This window comes from Diadema antillarum, unplaced genomic scaffold (assembly GCF_040938485.1).
Source record: "Diadema antillarum isolate AM-2024a unplaced genomic scaffold, OU_Dant_1.0 seq00000819_RagTag, whole genome shotgun sequence".
Taxonomy (NCBI): Eukaryota; Metazoa; Echinodermata; class Echinoidea; order Diadematoida; family Diadematidae; genus Diadema; species Diadema antillarum.
Genome location: NW_027271696.1, coordinates 909,073 through 929,737, shown reverse-complemented (window position 1 = coordinate 929,737; position 20,665 = coordinate 909,073). Strand labels below are relative to the sequence as shown.

Below are 20,665 nucleotides of genomic sequence, written 5' to 3'. Positions count from 1 at the left end.
GGGGGGGGGGGGGGGGATCAGGAGGCCCTCATGTGTACACCAGTCCTTTCTTCTACATTTCTAGATCGATTACTAGGTGAAGTGGTAGTCATGTACTAGACTTTTTAGAGTAGCCTCCAACATATTAGATCGCTAAATCAAGAAGGTATCATTACACGCCTGAGCATGTAGGCCTATGCCCTAAGTTACATGTTGCTATGGGACCCACGGGTACCATGGTCTGATTGAGATGTTTCTTCGTTCTGATCTTTATTATATGGGGAATGCTTGATGTTGGAGGGAGGTAGAAAAAAACAACAATAAGAACTCATGTACTGTTCGATATTTGGCATTGAGATATCAATGCCAATATAGCCTCGTCTTCAAGGGAGTCACTGTATGCAGGTGAACTTGAGCTGCAGGCTTGTCAACACAGGTTGCTTTAAGACAAAAATGCAAGAGAATGTACAGAAATTGCCCCGACACTTCCCTTCAAGAAGATACCTGTAACATCACACCAGCTTGCCATGTGTTCATCTTTCGGCGATAGGACCAGGTGATACTCCTTGGTAACTTTGAATCCAGTGATCAGCATTTTAGGTGAAACTGAATAAGATATTTGAATGAAAGGGGTAAAGTTTGCCCTTCCATCATGTAAACCCATTCTTATCTCTTGTTGTAGATGTAGTAAAAGCACTATCAGTGCTGGATGTGTGTGTGTACAGGTAGACAAATTGCCAGCAGGTGATACCAAGTAGGCCATCACCTAGCAACCAGATTCAGGTAATAGTCCCGCTCATACTTTGTGAAGTTGACAGCTGATGGTCTCGTATCATTTGCCGTGAAGTTCAAAGCCTTAATACATTTTTACCGCACAGTCCAGTCGTGGTTCATGGCAACCAAATGTTTTATGTGCATCTTATATTGCCTTTTTTAATTTCAGTACAGTTTTTATTTTAATATATGTTGTTGCTTGATGGGCGAGGGGTAGAATTGATGCAGATCAGTGATAATAGCTTGTGAAGAGGCTGGGGAGTGTCCGACTTTGCTGTCGCCGCCAAGCGGAGCGAGTTTGAGGGATTAACGGGTTAAAGGGGAAGATGGATGCATGTGGAAATGCCATTGGACCGCCAGCTGCTGTCTTTGCCAGGTTGAATAGGAATCAAAACAAATATTGCAGGAATGCAGGCCGATTTGAGTCGGCCCTGCAGAGGCCGGAGGAGTGGCGAGGTAGGCAGTGTATACCAAGGTAGAGGGGAAAGGCATGGACGTCGTGGTGAGGGCATCGACCAGCGGCCTTGGTTAAGAGGGAAAGCCTCTTCCGTCATCACATCCCGTCGAGCAGACACGACTAGATTTTTTTTTTCTTTCTTCTTTTTATTTTTTTTTTTCAAACAGAAAACTCCAGTATCTCTTCTTTCAATTCTATCTATTTGAAATTTAATGTCCCAGAATAAAATGGTAACTCTCCAATTACATTTCCATGGATGCCATACACACCCTTCTGTGCAGGTAGAAATGAAATTTTGCCCTTAAAATTGTCTGATATACTGTAGCTTACATCCTCTTAGTCCAAGTGAAATCAGTTTGAATGGAAAAGGTCCTCATTAAAATGTGCATGGTGACCAAAAGTTGAATTGCTCAGATATGCAGTTGTACATATACACAATTTTACAAGAAATATACATTGACAGGATTGGAATGATTTCATGTACACAAATATGACAATCATAACATTTCAAATTGCGACAGATGATACAGGTATCAGTGCAGGTACCCCCCTCCCAACCAGAAACAAACAAACAAAAAAGATAGAGGACTCCTTTTTTACCCATCTGTGCTGAGGAAATCTGCTCATGTGAGTTCCAAGTAAAGGGGGGGGGGGAGAATGTTCAAGAAAATTTAGTGATTGTGTTAAAAAAATACCTCTTCTTCGTGTGCATTTTTTCCGTAAGATCCATATTTATTCATGGACAGCACGGTATGACCATTATATAAAGGTCAATGTCTCACACATGGGTTGGCTGTCAGGAAATACGCTGATGCCAAAGACTTTGGGTTTGCCACATGATATACAGTATATCTGTGATAGTCTGCGTGAAGTTTTGCATGTACAAAATCGTTTTCACACTGTAATATCAAGAAACCCAGAAAATAACATTAAAATCATACGATCGAATAATTATAAGGAAATGTGACTTACATGTATTTTTAGCTTCCAGCGGTGCTTGATGCTGGAAATTATCTGAAGTAACTGAGGAGGAGAGATGGAAACATATGATAGAAAGATAGAAAGATATGAAGTAGATAGATGAAAAGATATTATGTAAATAGATGGAAAGATGTGAAGTAGTTGGATGGAAAGATATGAAGTACCAGTAGATAGATGGAAGATCTGTTCATGTTTTTTTTTTAAACTCTTGTCCTGATGCATGAAAGCATCTTCACAAATTTAATGTGAGGTTGGGTTGTTTCAAGCAGTGGTCTATCAACAGTTTTTGTGTGCATAAATAGCGATCCCCTAAAGTGGAAGATGTAGAATATTACCAGTTTATATGAGCCAAGAGTTGAGACTGTGCCAAGTTCACTGACATGGAGATCGTGCTGTAGAAGTAATGGTAGAATTCTTCACGGGGCTAGGAGCAGAGGGTCGTTCACACCGAAGCGAGTTTTGTGGAGTTAACTACCTTCTGCCTCCCAAGTGGCGATGCGCGAAGACGACGAGGAAATACTTTGTGCTCCGACAAATGACTGCACGATGTGATCAGTGGTAACCTGATACGAGTCGCTGTTATTGATTATTTGAGGCACAATTTGATTGCAGGCTGGTTGCCCAACACGTGGTAATCTAATGCCAGCAGTCGAGATGTAAAGCAAGCTCTCCGCAGAGTAGGAGAAAAAAAAAGTTCTGCCTTGAGTTTAAAGGGAGAAACTGCACTTATTTCTTTAAACACCTAAAGTGAGTTCCGGGCATCTATGTGAAGCCACTGCAAAGATTGTTAAACATAAAACCCATCCTTTAATTCAGAACGTATGAACGTTGTGGAATAATACATATAATTATGTAAGTGTTAAACACATGAGTCAGGATGAAATGTAGGCAGTTCTACAATAACCTTTTAAGCAATCACACCAATATCCTGCCATTTTAGATATCTATGAACAGCTACTTAAAATGAATATGAGAAAAGTGGGCCATTCACATGTAAATTATCTTAAAGGGAATGTATACATTTTGTCTTTTTTGTTTTGTTTTGAAAAACGTAGTTTTTTTTTAGGCTTTTATAAGATGGGATTCATGGCAGACATTGATGTGTGAACTTGCATGGATTCTCCGTGTGGGCCTGCGAATGAGAACAAATCAATTTCCCAATCTAGTTGAAGGCATTTCCTTGTTAACCGAGAATTTTGTGTAGAATCATTCAACAGGTATACTGATATCAAGCATTACCTGCTTTTTCCCACCCTCTCTGTCTCTGTCTCTCTCTCTCTCTGTCCCTTTTCCCTTTGAATGACCACATTCTCTCCACATTTCAATTTTTGTCTAAAGCAATCTCTGCCACATGACTGGTTAAACTTTTGTACCCCGTCTTAATAGACCACAGAACTTTGGGTAGCCTCTGGAGGACAGCAGGAGAATGTTGTTACCTCATGTTTGTTGGTGCGGGGAAGAGATCAGTAATTTAATGCATTATTGATGTGTAACGAATTTTAATGGTTGCACCAAATTTTCAACATGTCACACGTCTTCTTCAGGGTTTCAGACAATTTTATATATTGTATTATATCGAGGCTCGACATTAGCAGTGGCCTGGTGGTCTGGGGCCACCAGAAATAGCTGTCAGGCCACCATTTTTTATTAAGAAAAGATATATTTCAGTGGTCCCCTTCGGTGGCCCAAGAGGGCCACCAAAATAGAAAGTTAGGGTTGATCCTTTATAATGTAGTTAATAGGTCAAGTATAATGTGTGCTGTGATTTCTCAGATTGCATCACGTGATTGTGTGAAAATTTTGGTGAAGTGCATGAGCGTGCCCTATACCGAAACATTTAGAGCGCGCCTACGCTTTGAGTGTCTATATGCAGCGATACGCAGTATGAGTCATACATTGTGCATAGGGCAAAGCCTGCTTTGGTTCTTTTGGTGTGTACATGCGTAGAGCACAGGATGCAGACAGTACACAGTTTTATACGCAAGTCTGCTCAACACTGTGCGGCTGCACGTAAACAAGATTATCATTTTACTGTGCATGTGCATGCACGAAATCAGGAGTAGATCTAGTAGGGCCTAGACCTACAGAAAATGCATGCAGATCAAGGGGTCTATTTACTACACTGTATAACAATTAGTGCATCTTCTATTAATGCACCTGTACTGGACCATAGAGCTCCAAATAATTAATTTTCCCTTATGTAATTCTATTTAACCTCAGCCTGCAGCCTTGCTGAGACAAAAAGGAATTTGCAAAAATTTAGTATATTTCTCATTCTATGATCCAGTTTAGTGCATGATAGAGCATGCACTATACTATATTTCTCGTGCAGCATAACATAATTCTAAAGTGCAATCTAGTGTGGCCACCTCGTATGAATTGGTTGATTCTTATGAAAAATGGTTACGTTGGAATAGTCATATTTACAGTGTAGCTATATACAATGTATGGTATCTCCATCCTTCCACGTCATAGACTTCCACGCCGTTATATTGTAGAAGAGGGCATTTTTTTATTTATCTTTTTTTTTTTTTTTCCTGGCAAAAAAAAAAAAAGGGATTAGAAAAATAAAACATTCAGGATGGATGTACAAGGAAAACAATCCTTATGCTACGTTTCCTGTTTAGCCAAGTGTTCTGCCAGCACATGCCATGTACAATGTAGTTAGATGTTGTCAGGGAGAAAAAAAAAGGCACTGACACCCACTGATTAGTCTCACTCCAAGGCTGGTCATGGGTCATTTTTTTTTCCTCCCATTTTGGTGGTGCCCAATCCTGTGCACATGCCAAACCACAGATTAGTCTCACTCCAAGGCTGGCCATGGGTCATTTTTTTCCCTCCCCTTTGGTCGTGCCTAATCCCGTGCACATGCAAAAAAAAAAAAAAGGAAAAAGAAAAGAAAAAAGAACGAAGGGCGTGAAGGTGGTGTGGTGGGGAGGAGTAGAGGGGGGCTCAAAGCCTTGAACGTAGGCTACACAAGGTCTTTTTACAGGGAAGGAAGTGTATATGAAGACAAACCAGGGAATGTGAGCCAGGGTATACATACTCAACTTAGGAGAGAGATTTCCTCAATCACATCTGATTTTTCCCCCTTTTTTTTGGGGGGGGGGGGTGGAGGGGCACAGAGAGAGAAAAGGAGAAGATGAAGAAAAAAAAAAATGCCCACTTCACCAGGCCAAAAAGGTTCAATTTCATGCCACACACTTTGGCATACAAACTGTACACACTGGATCATGAACACCACTCTAGCCTCTAATCCAAATGCTCTACATGTATGCAGCTATGTATTATTACAGGAACAATATCAATGAAGGATACAAATAAGTGCATGCCAACCACTTGATATATGAGATTTGTTTGTTTGTTTGTTTGTTTGTTTGTTTGTTTGTTTGTTTGTTTAGATTCTGACTTCATGCTTTCTTTGACAAAGTACCAGTGAGCAAAAATAACACACATACTATGACACATTGAACTCATGAAAAAAAAAATGAAAGCCTTAGACAACCCTAATGGACAAAGAAAGAATTGAAATTAAAGAGTTTTCATTTTTTTTTTTTTTGGGGGGGGGGGGGGGGGGGGAGGGGGTCATTAAATCACATGATTCACTGGCCACTAATTGATTTACATACATTGCATGCCTGATTCCAATGTAGTTATATAGCATTCTTTACGAATTCAGGACAAAGACCCCCCCCCCCCCAAAAAAAAAAAAAAAAATAAATATATAGATAAAAAATACTCAACTGTTTTTGTCAATGTGCACTACTTTGTATCTCAGATTTGAGATAAGACATGGAAGTTGATGTCTGCTTTGCTTTTGAGGATTACATAATGAATGCTGTCACACCAAGGCATTCTTGTGTAAAAATAATAAATGACCAATACGAGTGAAACTGTCTCTTATATATTTCTTTCTCTTCCGATTTCTTCCCCAGTCGCTGCAAAGATTGCAAATGGTCGACGGTGAGGCGGTGACGAATTGTCAAGATGCATTACAAGACTCCCCCGGAACGGACCTCTTCGATGAAATTAGGCTGTGAGTATCGGGCTTCTTTCATTCATCTTTTGCATGAGAGAACGAGTCTTCACCATGTAACAGCCAGTGTTAGCTGTGTTAGTCATATAGTCAGTTCGTGGGTCTGTGGGGCAGGGCATTAGTTTGATCAGCTAGTCAGTTAGTCAAAAAAAAAAAAGCAATTTCACTAGTAGTCAATAGAGACTAAAGCTTTCATTCATTCTGACTACAGCTGAGCGAGATTGTAATTTAATAGTCATTTACTGTCATTTGCTCAAAGGAATATCGTCAAAACTCCTGAGCCATTTGCAAGAGAACAGTTACTCTCATTTCATTGATCAATCAATCAATCAACCAATCAATCAACCGATCAATCAGTCGACCTTCTGACTGATCGACCAATCAGTGGCGAATGATACAAATATTGCAACCGGCGTTTGTTGACTAAATGTTGATAAATCACCATCACACAATTTTCAGAGTTGTGTACAGATGTACATATGCCTGTACTGTAAACCCTGTGGTACAGGGGTTGTAAGTCAATAAATCATGTAAATTGGCAACAATTGAAAAGTTCTGATTTTTTTTTTTTTTTTTGAGTCTGCTTTTGTTATTGTGTTGCTGACTCTCACTCACGTTGAGTTGACATTTCCATAAAATTGACAGACTTTCTCCATTCCCATCTGTGTTGACTTATGCCAGGTTTCTATGATATATAACTCTGGATCCAGCTTTAGGAGACACTGTGTAGATAGGCAATGTCAGCGGAAAAGCATGCGATTGAATTTTTGGTCCGATCTTCCTTTCCCTCAGTCCAACTTTACTCCATTCATCAAAACCAGTTGGAACGTGGGGTGGCACTGCCTTTCAAGGCAGACTTTCATGGGCAGCGCACGCGTACATACTGATTTGCTCATGCGTTGTACTGTGCACAATTATTGATGGGACAGGAAGTGAGGCAGCTTATGATAAACACAACATACAATGTTTGGGCTATTTTGGGACTGAAACCCGAGACTTTAATGGATGATGGAAAGTGTTTGTTTTTTTTTCTAATGGACCAAGCAGGCCTGTCATAAATCTTCATGTACTGTTTATGAACGACTCTTCCCTCCTCCAAAATAAAAAAAAAAAAAGAAAAACAACACCTAATATTAAAGTTGGCATGCTGAATTGATGAATTTCAATATTTTATGCCTATGTCATGCATAAAAGACATAGTTCCTTGGACCCCATTATCTTTTTAAAATTTCTTTCTGTCGTATTTCTTATTTTTGCTGTAAGATTGGGTTACAGTAGTCTTGCCCAGATGCTTTATATTCAATTTCGGAACTTAACTGAAGTAAGTTAAATGAAGGCAGAGGAGAACCCAATACGCTATGAGGGCATGTTTTGTGGCATAAGCTCTGGGCATATCATTTTGTGTGGAGAGCTCACGTTGCGACATGGGTCACATGACGGACAGAGATCGGAGAAGGAGAAAGAAGGGAAGGAAGGAAAGAAGAAAAGATCTTTTCCTACCAGTAAGTGTGGTAATGGACGCTTGGTTACTGAAATCCAAGCGCCGACATGCAAATTAACGTGCAGTGTTACACAGCGTGCCCGTGTATTAAAGCGACGAGCATGAATTAGTCTGTGCAGGACAGACCTCAGATGCGTTACAAGTTGAATTTATAGTGTGTTGTCAGTGGCATATGATTACCAGTCTTATCTAGATGCGCTACGACCAATGACGCTTTGATGCCAAAATTCTCTTCTGGACCCAGTTGTGTTTTTTAGATGGGTCGGGTTAATCATACTCCTGTCTGTTGCTGGTTATTCAAGAAACTATTCTTTGAGTTCTGTATAGTGAAATGGTGTTTCCCATTGATGGTGAAGGATAGGTTTGTGATTTGTAAATTAAGCTTGAACCGAGAAGGAGTAGTAGTTTCAGGAATAATGCTGTCACTTTCCCGAACACTAGATTAGTTGTGTATTGAGAACCTGTGGCGAATAATCCTTTGTTTTTTGACAATGGCTGCTGAAGTGACATGATTAGAGCCTTGCTTACAAAGCAATGACTGAAACAAATATTCAAGTGCCTCATTTCAAGAGACACTCAGAATTGAAGAAGGGATGATAATTACAGTTTTGCGATGACAGGTTACTCTTATTAGTAGCTTTTTGTTTGATTTTTTAAAATGAGTTGGCATTGTAACTGTCAGCATCAAAACTTGGAAGCACTAACTACAACAAAGGGCTGCAGTTAGATGTGTTCTTTCTTATCTTGTGACAGGCTGTTAATAGAAATGAGAAATACACGTAGCTGAATCCCTGTTGCATCAAAGATGCGATGAAGAAGAAATGTAGTACGGTAATAGCAACTGCCATAGAGACAGCCACTCTGCTTTCACGAAATCAGCTGGCTTCTGTGGAAATTGCAATGTAACACAACAGCTCTTTAAGTGTAGTCTCCTGACAAAAGTGTGCGAAAAATATTGAGACTTCGGGTCAACGTGAGAAGGGGGAGAGAAAATTAATTGATGATCAGGAGAAATGTTTCAAAATGATCACATTGTGACATGGACATTGGGGTGGATGAGTGTAGTGTGAGGCAAGATCTGGTAGATTCAAATGCAGGAAAGAGCTCCTTCCAGCAGAAGGACCACATAGGACATTGAACTGATAGGACCTGCAGCCTCTAGCATACTTAGATAGGCAGCTGAATTCAATGTCTTAAAACAGGGTACACACTCGTCTAGCACTGGGCACACTTTTTATACTCTAGCTGATGTCATTTACAGATTTTTTTTTTTTTTTAAAGTGCAACAAAATATTCGTGTGAAGAAAAATAGAAAAGACAAACACTGTCTTCACATCATTCCTTCTCAGCAATTCTCAGGTTTCCTCTTTCAACTGCCCTTTGACCAACAAAGTAGCAACGTTCTCTCTCCCCCCCCGTCCGCGACAAAAAGTGCGAAGCGTAATGGCCGTTGACATTTGCGCAGGAGCTCCGCAATGACAGCCAAACACATTAACGCATCATTTGACATCAAGAAGGTGTCGACGTGTGCTAATACAAATCAATATCGTCCATGCTATGCAAGAAAGAATTGATAAATGTTTTTAATTTCTTGTTTGTGAGCTGTTCTCCAGTTTCTTGTAAATTTGTCTCAAATTTTCTCACAATCTCTCTCTCTCTCCTTCTCTCTTCCCGTGCAGAGTTGTAAGAGAATACCTAAAGGGCAAACCTTTCACCGAATATCAGGAGAGCATATATTTTTCAAGATTCTTACAGTGGAAGTGGTTAGAAAGGTAAGATGACACTCTCCTCCAGAAAGTAGTTGCCGTGGAAACACCCATCTTGTCGCAGGCTGTGCTAATCCAGTTTTCAGCACAATTTAGTTCTTTCAGACCTAGAGAGCGAGAGGAAAAGAAAGGAGGAAATATATGTCATTTGTGCTTGAAATGCTATTAATCGTGAACTTCATCACTTCCGAGTCATGGAAAAATTAAGAGCACTTATTTTCAGATTTTGTTCATTGTGCTAAAGGTGAGTTCACATCAAGAGTAGATAATCCTATACCTGAAAGATACCTTCTCTCGTATTTCACAAATAACAAGCTCATTTTTTTTTTTAATGGAACAGCCAAGTGTGTTGTTGCTGTGCCGAGTACACTGCTGTCATGCCTTTTTTTTTTCTTTTATCATTATTTTATTATAATTATTTATTCAGCATTTGCAAGACAATACAAGTGATAACAGATATACAAACAAAACGAGCAAAATACAAGAATACAAAATATCAGGCTCTCCCTGGTGAGCTTGTTTTCTGGTTTTTCTACGGATGAGTATCCAATAATTTGGCTTTCAAAGCAGTGATGTATTACTGCGTTTTTCTTTGGTTGTCTTTAAATCGTGACAGTGGAATTCCTTCACAAAATATGAATGAACCATACAGATCGTCTATGCAGGTCCAGGGCAATTACCCCAAACCCTTCTCCTGACCCTAGCCCTAATCCTCATCCTAAACCTAATCCTAACCCAAACTCTCACCCTAAGCCTAACCCTAAACCTAATCCTTACCCTAATCTTTACTCCAACCTTATCACTAACCTCACTAACCAGTATTTAGCCAGTGGGGGGGGGGGGGGGGGGGCAATGTCCTCGGGGGTAATTGCCCTGATGCGGGTCCACGCAAAGAGCCATGGATGTGTGCCAACGCCTTCAGAACATTTGAATGGTTCTCACCCCCACCCACCCCCCTCCTCAAACACTCTATCCTCTGGCAAGAGGTTTGATCTTGTGAGGTTCTGCCTGATTACGTTTTAACTGCGCCGAGTAAAGAGCCACATATTGATGATGATCACTACTGTAAGGGGGCCATCACCTCCCGTCAAAGCAAGGGGGGGGGGGGAGGGTGGGGAGGGAAGGAAGAAAGCCTGTGATGAAGACATGATTTGTGCCATAATGAATGCCAACCCCACCCCACCCCCTCCAAACAACAACAACCCGGGCACAGTATGAGAATGAATGTCCTTCACAAGGAGATGTGACAAACGCGCTCAGGTTCTATGATGATGTATGCATTCCTTGATGATAGTGGTACAGTGATAACCTACCCCACTTTTCTTCTTTTCCCCTTACCCCTCTCTTCCTCTCTATCGCTTTCTCCCTCTCTCCCCCTCTCCTCTTCATTCTCCATTGGGACTGCATCAGCAGTGAGGGAGTGAGATAAAGAAAATAAAGAGAGAGAGGTAGAGAGAGAGAGAGATGAATAGCCGTAGGGATTAGAGATGCCAATATATGCAAGAAGATTGTATTTCTTCATTCTGCTTCAGAGTTTTTCGTATCTGTGTGTGTGCTTGTGTGTTCCGTGTGTGTGTGTGTGTGTGTGTGTGTGTGTGTGTGTGGTCAGGCATCCATGGTAACCAGGTTTTGTTAGCAAATGCTGGATATGAAAATCTCGGCAGAGGGTCTTCATAGCTTAGTTTTCTTGCATTCGTACGTATCTTTGTAGAAATGGTACATAACCAGAATTAGGGATGTCAGTAGGCAGATGATATAAGTTTAAAAAGAAAAAAAAAAAGAAAAAAGAAAAGATTGACCAACCAACTTGGTTAATGTAAATGAAACTGTTACGCATCTGGAATCCTGAGCATCTAGGGAGGATGTCTCGCATTTATAAATGTGTGCTGAAACCAGTGGCAAAACAAACACATTTCTTTTTTTGAAAGACAAGGAGAGCATGGAAATGATTGCAGTTCTTTTATTGGTTGCGTTCAGTGTGCTGTAAGATACTTACATTGTAAGTACAAAGAATATTGTGACTAAAATACAGCAAAAAAAGGCATGTGGTAGCTATTCTTGATTGTGTGTGTGTGTGTGAATTCCGCCTTGTGAAGGTTCTAAGTGAGATAAAAGATAATAAGATATTTGAAAGATGGAAAAGATTATTTATATGAAATAGGACAAAGTCTTGTCATTAATCACTTCTGACGGAGAATCTTTCCATGTCAGATGCCATGTAGGTTGCCTCCCATACACCATGTATATCTTTATCAGCAGTCATATTGCAAAATGCAAAAATGCAGTGTTACAAGTAATAATGCTGCTCTCGATAAACAATGTTGACATTTGCTTCAATATGACTTGCAAGAAGGCAGCAAATTGTAGTGATTATAAATGCGATTATGATTATTATGATTATATCATAATCATCATTATTATAATTTTAGTTATTCTGTTTCTTTGGGCTGATTATAGTTAACATGGGCTAAGAGCAGTCATCAGAGACTAGAGGGGCGACAATTACCTCCTCTGTGGCGATATCTGTAGCCATGTTTGCTGTGTTTCCATACGAAGTACGTCAAAGTCTTGATTATCATCTATGTATGCACACTGCAGCAAATATCATAATGTGTCTTGCGCAAGGTTGTAGACATCTATTATACAAATGACACGATTTTCGCTTCTGATTCTAGGGAAATTGTGTCAGGCGTGTCCGGGTGACCTCCACGAGTATCTCCACAGTATTGTTCTACAATGTGTTTGTTTGCAGTGTTTTATTTTTTAAAAGAAAAAAAAAAGAAGAGGCTTGTTTAAAATTGCTGTGTCATACTTTCTCGACGACTATTATTCTGTTATGTAACTTCCAGTGTCATATAGAACAACCCAGTATGATTAGTTTGATGTTGTCAAGAGACTGCAGAAACATCAATTAGTAGGCTATTTACACACATATACTGGTGGCTATGATTTATGATTTTTTTTTTTTTTTTGCAGGTACATGTATCTTCCTGTCTCCTACCTCGATTATTGTTGCTTTGATATATTTTATCACCATCAGCTCTGAACTTCCCAAGAACAGATCAGTTGTTAATAGTAGGATTAATCTGTATGCCCAGCACGTACCATTCAGGCTATTAAAACATGAATGAACATTTCACCCGTAACCAATGTGTCTTCATAAGCAGGACACTCATTTATTATGTCAATTACATGGAGACATTTGAATTTTTTTTTTTTTACATCCCGTTCGGACTGAACCACTGTGATTGATAGACGTTCTTGATCGTAAAATTAGATAGGTACATGTCATTTGATATATAGCTTGTATAAATATTTGATCAGTTTTGTTTAATTAATTGGGTAGTGTCTTCTCGTGCAAACTCTCATGTACCTCGTATAAAAAACTAAGACTGCCTATTTTATTATTTTTTAAGTTGTTGTTAGTTGTCCTGATAAAACTAGAGATGTGATAGAAGAGTGGTCGTAAAATTGGGGAGGGACTTTGATAATGGCACTAAAATCATCCAACTACTTTCAATTGTTTCTGAAAGTAGTTGTATTTTCCTACATGTGAGAGTTATAATTGGAAATGCATGGAGGTGGTTCGTCAGCTGACTGACATTTCCTGCCTTAGGTATGGTTGGACAGTGAGATGATAATTTTTTGTCTCCCCTGAAGTGATGCACATAATAGGATGTGATCGTCATGGAGATGCTCCCCCATCCCACGAGGACCACCTTGTCATTCCTTCCGGGGTGAAATGGGGAGGTGGGAGGGGATGGTGCCCTTATACGTTTTGACAAACCATTCATGGATGCAGAAACGATGCATGGCCCCGAAAGTACATTTGTGCATAAGCATCATGGCAGGAAAGGGAATGTGGACTTGGGGGGGGGGGGGGAGAGGAAAGGGGGGGTGTGGAGAGAAAGTGAGAGTTCGTGCCAGATTCTCTTGGGGATGGCTCCGATACCAGAGGGTGAAAACCAATCCTCGTAGCTTCCATGTTTACCAGCGTCTTCCTCTCTACAATCCTACTGAAATGATTTTTTTTTTCTCCCCCCCCCCCCCCACCCGCTGCTTTGACTGTCCTTTCCTTTACTCCTGTGCGTGCATGCGTGCCACCATTCACACCAGAGAACAGATCTCAAGGGAGCAGTGACGTGCAGTAACCGGGGAAAATGTGGTCAGACGAGTTGTGTGCGGCGGGAGAAAGTGCTGTACTGGGGATGGAGGCTGATGGGGTGTTGGGGCTATGGAGGGGTGGGGGGGGGGGGGAGAATGATAGTCCAATGCCATGCACTGGTTTCGGGGGACATCAAGCTAATGATGCGTGCTGAAGTGGTTGCCGATTCGCGCCTCCCTCTACCAATCCGGCATAATGCATTTGGCCCTCTCGCTTGGCTGCCACTGCATCAACTTTCTATTCTCATAATTTGCAGCGTAGTCTCTGTTCAGACTCACTTTGGAAGTACTTCCCTTTTTTGGGGGGTAACATTCTTTGCTGACTTAACCATGAAAATCTAATGTGTTGTCAAGTTGATATGAATGAAAGAATAAGATCCAGCAAGGAGAATACCTTCACAAGTTTGAAAAAAAAAGTATTTTTACACAGATAGGAATTTTGACATCACTCTCAATTCTTTTCATAAAACTCATTTTTCTTTTCTGCAGGCAACCAGTCACCAAAAATACATTCAGGCAATACAGAGTGTTGGGCAAAGGGGGTTTCGGTGAGGTAAGTGTTCACTTTGTTTGTCACGAAATGTTGCGTAGCGGAGCCAGTCGCTCTCTCTCAAATTACAAGTACCACGAGATTTAAACTCGCAAGATTCTATTCTTTCCCCGGTCTGCATTCCATTAATATATCGTAATGCATCAAAGACTGTCCTGCCATCAGTGTGAACTATGCCGGGTTATCACCGCTTCGTTGTGCATATTCACTGCACACAAAAACTCACATAGCAAATTTTTATACAGACTGCAAGTCAAAGGATCTGTCGTATGGCACATGATAACAACAACAACAACAACAACAAAAACCCACAAAATAAAACATGAGATTTCATACTTTAGGATCAACATTTACAAAATTTAAAGAGAGCAGTTTCTGGCTTATTTGATAGAGTAAAATAGAATGAAAAGAATGGTGAAAATTTCTGGAAAATAGTTCCTAAAAGGCTGATTTAATTTTGGTTGGAACTGGGCTTCAGTTTTTACCTTTTTTTTGGTTATGAGAAATCACGTATGAAATATGAAAGAGCATGCAATTCTTAGAGGAATTTAAAGTTTATTTGATGAAAATTGGGTTGTGAAATGGCTGAGATATCCAAATCCAAAGTGGTCCTAAAAAAAGTTCAGCCCCAACCTTTATTAGGAGGGTTTGAGGGGGGAAAGACTTTGCAGATAGTAAGAGATGATGAAAGATCCGATAGGAGTCTTGCGATTTCAAGAAATCAGCCAGAGAGGATGTGGCTCAGAATCACTAAACCCTGAAGGGTTACAAACCAGAATGAAGAAAAAGAATTAGTTATCTAATAATTAGAAAGAATTAGTTATTATCTAATAATCATCTTCATCTTAATAATTTATATTTCTGGTCAGTTTTCTTCTGTTTGTGAAGAAAAAGAAAATACACATATTCAAGGACATTGCTTGCCTGGCCCATGCCTGACCAATAGGCTTTTCTCTTCCCTCAGGTGTGTGCGTGCCAAGTGCGATCGACGGGAAAGATGTACGCCTGCAAGAAGCTGGAGAAGAAGAGGATAAAGAAGAGGAAAGGAGAGACGATGGCGCTGAACGAGAAGATGCTCCTTCAGAAAGTGAACAGCAGATTTGTAGTAAGTTCCTTTCCTCGTTCACACTCAACCACCCTTTCCCCCTTAGTCCCACTCATTCGCATTTGATGTTGGTAGCAGAAACATGCATGAACTCTGCACACATGGATTACTGTGTGTGATGTCCATAAATGGGAAAGTCATGCAATTTCATGCATGGATATCATGCTCTTACCTGAGCACATGGACTTTGACCATCTGGAACCTGTTTGATAAGAGGTTTGCAATTACTGTCAACTGCAATAATTGCGGTTACCATGACGACGGCCATGAAGATAACCGATCACTTGTGAATATTTACACTCTGTGAGTGGTTGGATGCTGTAAGGGCTGTTATTGCAACTTTGCAGTAATTGTGCTCATCTTTAATGAATCTGGGCCCTGAAGCAGCAGCTTCATCTCAACGATATCTCAGTTTCAAGTCATTTAAACCATCAAATTTTCACTGTCAAAGTGCTGTTTTTCATTCCCGTCTTACGTTTCTGGTCAAACTAAAGACTATGAAATCCAGCACTACATTGATGTACTTTAATACCATGTGTTCAACATGGCTACTGGGGATTATTTGAGGAATATTTCTGGCACTTCAGGACATACTCCGTGTACTATATACACCATATATTTAGTGAGTCTAATTTTTGGTGAGCCCTGTATGTACAGCATTATCCCTTTTCAGCGCTATAAGCTAGAATTTTAACAATTTGGAGCTGACAGCCTCTTGTGTAGCATGATATTTTCGCAAATTTGCCACTGGCATTTAATGCAAATAGTGTAGACAAGAACTTGCACGTGCATGCTAATTTCGCAAGTCTTAGCTCTCACGAAATTTGCAAAATTTAAATGCACATGAAAATTTCTAGTTTCACAGCGAGCATATTCTCCGATTTCCCCTCCGTAGAGATGATTTACTACGACGCAATTTCATGATACCAGGGGCGATGTCTCGGGATGTTGTTCTTTTCGCGAGTATCAATTGACCTGCGAAATTTGAAGGAAAAAAAAAAGGTTGTGAGAAAATAAGGTTTTTATGGTGGAGTGTAGCCCCCATCACATTAGAGTGTATCAAGCCAACGAATGCCAAACAAATTTGAAAAATCGGCTCCAGCATATCTCTACAAATTCCTACAATAGCTAATGAACACAAAGAACGTCAGGCATGTCTCAAACTATTCCAGTATCAGCAGTGGCTGTAAGCTTATCGTCAAATTTTCGAATTCGTTGGGCATTTTTTTGGCTTGTTACACTCTAATGTGATGCTGTGACCCTTTAGGCTGATCAAATTTCTTGTGAATTATTACGGGATGCTTATTGTGAATTCTAAATAGGTTAAGTAAGAATTGCTTGTTAGGTACCAGGGCCGCTACCTTTGATTTCCCAGCGCCTCTAATTCTCACCTACACAAACTTTGCAATAATGCAATTTGTGTGCATGTGTGTGTTTGTGTATGTGTGGTTGTGTATTTGTGTGTGAAAGCCATAAGTTTGTCTATCCTACCTGTGTGACCTTGTATCTGCGTGATCCAGTGAACTTATACTGTATTTTGCCTTCACAGCGTGAGTGCAATCTGAAGCAATATCCAACAGTTACAAGAAAGGCAATATCATTTGTGGATATTTGCACAGTTGGACGGTGATATTTACACGACAATGTATCGCATGATGCTTTATACAAGATAATAGAACTGGTAGAACTGATTTGAAGAAATGCGATCAGTGCGAAAATTGGTCACTGAACTTGCAGCTAGGATCTGCCCACGCTGTCTGACTCTCTTTCATCAATTTTGAGACGGAGCGACGTCAATGACAGGTTGCTACTTCCCAGTTGCGTCTTACAATTTCAGCAAGAAGCGGAGGGGCTTTTACAACATCAGGAGCTGTTGTTTGTGTGAAATCCTTTGCACAGTACTAAAATTGTAATGTGAATTTAGGAAAAAGGATATATTTGGGTTGTTGTTTTTTTCTGAGACACAGACATATTATCCTCCTCCCTGTTTGTCATGATGGAAATCAAATAGATGTTTGAAGTTGCACAGTGGAGACAACTCATTTTTGACAGCACCAATGAACCTTTCGTCCATATTAATCTCTGCCTGTATGAGGCTGCGGTTTACTAATGGGACCAAATGATGGATGTGTAGTATGTTCAGTTGCACGGAGCTTTGAATGAGTTTTTCGTGGAATTTCTGAAGATTCTTGAACCTCATGACGTGCGTAGGACAGTTACACCACACATGGTTATCCAGTGTGTACGTTTCCTCTGATATTATCTCGCAGGAAAAGACAAGGAAACGCTACCCAGATATATCAGGCAAAATTAATGTATGTGTTTCTGAGAAGTTTTATTTTGTGTTTTTGTGGTTTTTTTTCTTGTTTTATAGCCACACTAGTTGCAAAGTATTTTTTCCCCTTAGTTAACGCTGCACTTTGATTATAGATGTGTCCTTCCTAATAAACCTGTTAGCTGTTTTGCCAAAAGTAGAACCCCTTCTTAACAAAACAACAACCCACATACAGGGGCTTTCACTTACTGGAATACAGATATTTGCCAAGAATCAATCCCCCCACCCCCCCCCCCCCCCCCCGTCACAATATTTCAGAGGAAGACCAAATACAGACACTTGGACAGGCGTCACTGATGTGGAAAACCACTGTTGCTTAAACTGGCAGTGATATGACATCACTTAACCCTACACTAAATGGAATAGCCTGCCAGTAGTCCTGTGAAATAAAGTTATTCTCAATGGAGCAAGAGAGGGACAGGATAGGAAGTGAGGGAGGGAGGGAGGGAGGGAGAGAGAGAAGAAAAGGAAGGAGAGAATAGGGAAAGAGGGGGAGAAAAGAGTGTAAGAGTGAGGTATAGTCATATGATTAAAGAGCAGACATATAAAAATATTGCACTTGTAAAATATTGAGTAATATTAAATGATCTACATAAATACTGGACGGTGATTGGTCATAATGCAGTCATGTGACTAATACATTGAGAATCAACATCGTTGTATTGCCTGCAGTGATGTTATATCATTCCAGAATTTGACTGGGTGCTGATCGGGCTAGAATGATATGATGTGTATTTATGTAAACCATATGATATAACAAATATTGCCTTATCTGTTGTTCAAATATGGCACTTGACACTTCCTTGAGAGTTACATTTTTTCCTTGAGACAATATTTTACCTCAGCATTGCATGCTTTGGGAAAGTGTAATCCCTTGGGGGAAATATAACTCCTGCAGTATGTGAAGTATTGTATTACACCTGTAAAAAATTAACATCTGTATACATGTATTAGTGCCCTGTTTGGCATATGTGAACCAAGTAATGTATTACCTATGAATAGATCCAATGTCACGTAACCTTGGATGTGTATGTGTGTGTGTGTATGTATGTTTGATAGAGACAGAGAACAAAGAGAGAGAGAGAGATGGAGAGAGAGAGAGAGATGGAGAGGACAGAGAGAGAGTATGATCTTTATACATCATATAAAAAATTGACAATGAACCACCTAAATGTATGAAACTGACACCTAAGCACTTGAAGAATTCCTGCAGTATTCATCAGTTATTGATCTGCTTTAAAATCAAGTGAGGTCCCCGCCTTCTTGTGCTTTTCTAGTCCAGCTCCCTCCTTCCTTGTTTATTTGTTGTAGTTGTTGTTTTTACTTTGTTGTAGCTGTTCTTCCATCAACACCGTCCCTTTGTCCTTATCCACATTTACAACTTACACACACACACAGGTCAAATTTACTCCTTCAAGTCAGGTATCGCGTATTACCTTACTGCAGGGCCTGGGCAAATGTGTGTGTGAAAATGACTGCTCTATCACCAAATGTAAGCTCGCTAATGTATGGTACAGCACTCGCAAGCCAAGTTATAGAATGAACTAATTCATGTCGGGATGACATTTATATTTATATTAAAGCCATCATTGTGTAGGCCAGATATTATCCAAGTCGTGTACCTCGTATTCTTGCGCAATCTCCTGTTTGTGAGACGCCGACTTTAAATGGATAAATGCATTCATTAAGAGCTACGCTGCTCCATAAAGTAGCACTAAAGTGGAAAATATTTGGCTCTATAATGGGAAATATTTCACTCTGCGGGGCCCAGGCGGATCATTATGGCACTTAACCTTATGGGTATCAGGTTCAGATCTTGGAAGAAGTTTCCGAAATACTTCTACACATTTACGGTACTCGTAAAAGTGGTGTTTGCCAGACGAGTACAAGAAACAAACCCAACAAACAAATTTCACTGCTTGTGCTCGGCAAGTTTCGTGTGCATCACATTGCAAATGTTCTCTCTTGTTAGGAGAGTGGCTTGGATAAAGACAGAGAGAGAGAGAGGGGGGGGGGGGGGGGAGATGGAGGGGGGATGCAGGGAAGAGGGGAAAAGGGAGAGAAAGGAGCGCCAAGGATGCAGATATTATGTGTGTTTTCAAAGACCTGTAGCAGCGAGGGTAGATTATACTGCTGTCATACTCATAAATGTATGTGATACATGTGTATGTCCTCTCTGTGCATGTGTGCGTGCGTGTGTATGTGTACATGTGTCTCTCATTTCCGGGGGGGGGGGGGGGGGGGGGGGGGGCATTTTCATGAAGCATTTTGTCACATACTTTTCTGATAAACTTTTATAAGCTACTGAAATCCCTGCATCTGATTGACTGAAATCCCTGCATCTGATTGACTGAGAGCAAATTTGTCCAACAAATTTGTTGGACGAAATGATTCATTAAAATGCCCCCCCCCCCCCACGGCCAATTACTAATTCGCTCACCTACTCCATTTATCTATTAATTCATATATCAATATATCTCTCTGTCTATATCCTATCCTTTTTTTTCTAGTTCTGTTGTGACAGTATAGGGGTACATCTGTACATTCAAACCTCTCTATAGTGGCTACTTGCTTTCTGCAGGCACTGCTGACCATCTGATAGAGAAATGTTGTATCAGTAGTCTTGTATCCAGTGGCCATCTGCCTATTGTTTTTATATCATTACTCTTTTATCCCTTTACAGTTTAGTCTAATTATGGTGGATGTCAATACATGTAGTATTACATACCATTCCTTCCACTCCTTAGCTCCACATATGAGGTGTCAGTATTACCTCTGCCAAGGAAGGAGGGGGTTAAGTGATTATTGGCATTGGTTTGTCTGTTTGCAAAATAACTCAAAAACTCGTGGACGGATTTGGATGAAACTTAACGGAAAAGTCGACAATGATTCTAGGAACAGATGGCTAAATTTTGGTAGTGATCCAGGAATTTTTTAATGGATTTTTGTGGGATTTTTTAATCTTTTGGCATACGAGGTCAATGAACTTGGGAGTTCAAGTTGCGCATACTGGAGGT

At 40.3% G+C, this 20,665-nt stretch overlaps 1 protein-coding gene across 1 annotated transcript in view; it reads left to right on the top strand.

Annotated features, from left to right (window-relative positions):
• Positions 1-20,665, top strand: part of LOC139739779 (G protein-coupled receptor kinase 5-like) — a 137,727-nt gene that overhangs the window by 92,834 nt on the left and 24,228 nt on the right. Inside the window, exons 5-8 of the mRNA XM_071650374.1 lie at positions 6,127-6,227; positions 9,408-9,500; positions 14,148-14,211; positions 15,173-15,313. Of these exons, the coding sequence (XP_071506475.1) occupies positions 6,127-6,227; positions 9,408-9,500; positions 14,148-14,211; positions 15,173-15,313 (399 nt within the window). The remainder of the gene's footprint in view (positions 1-6,126; positions 6,228-9,407; positions 9,501-14,147; positions 14,212-15,172; positions 15,314-20,665) is intronic.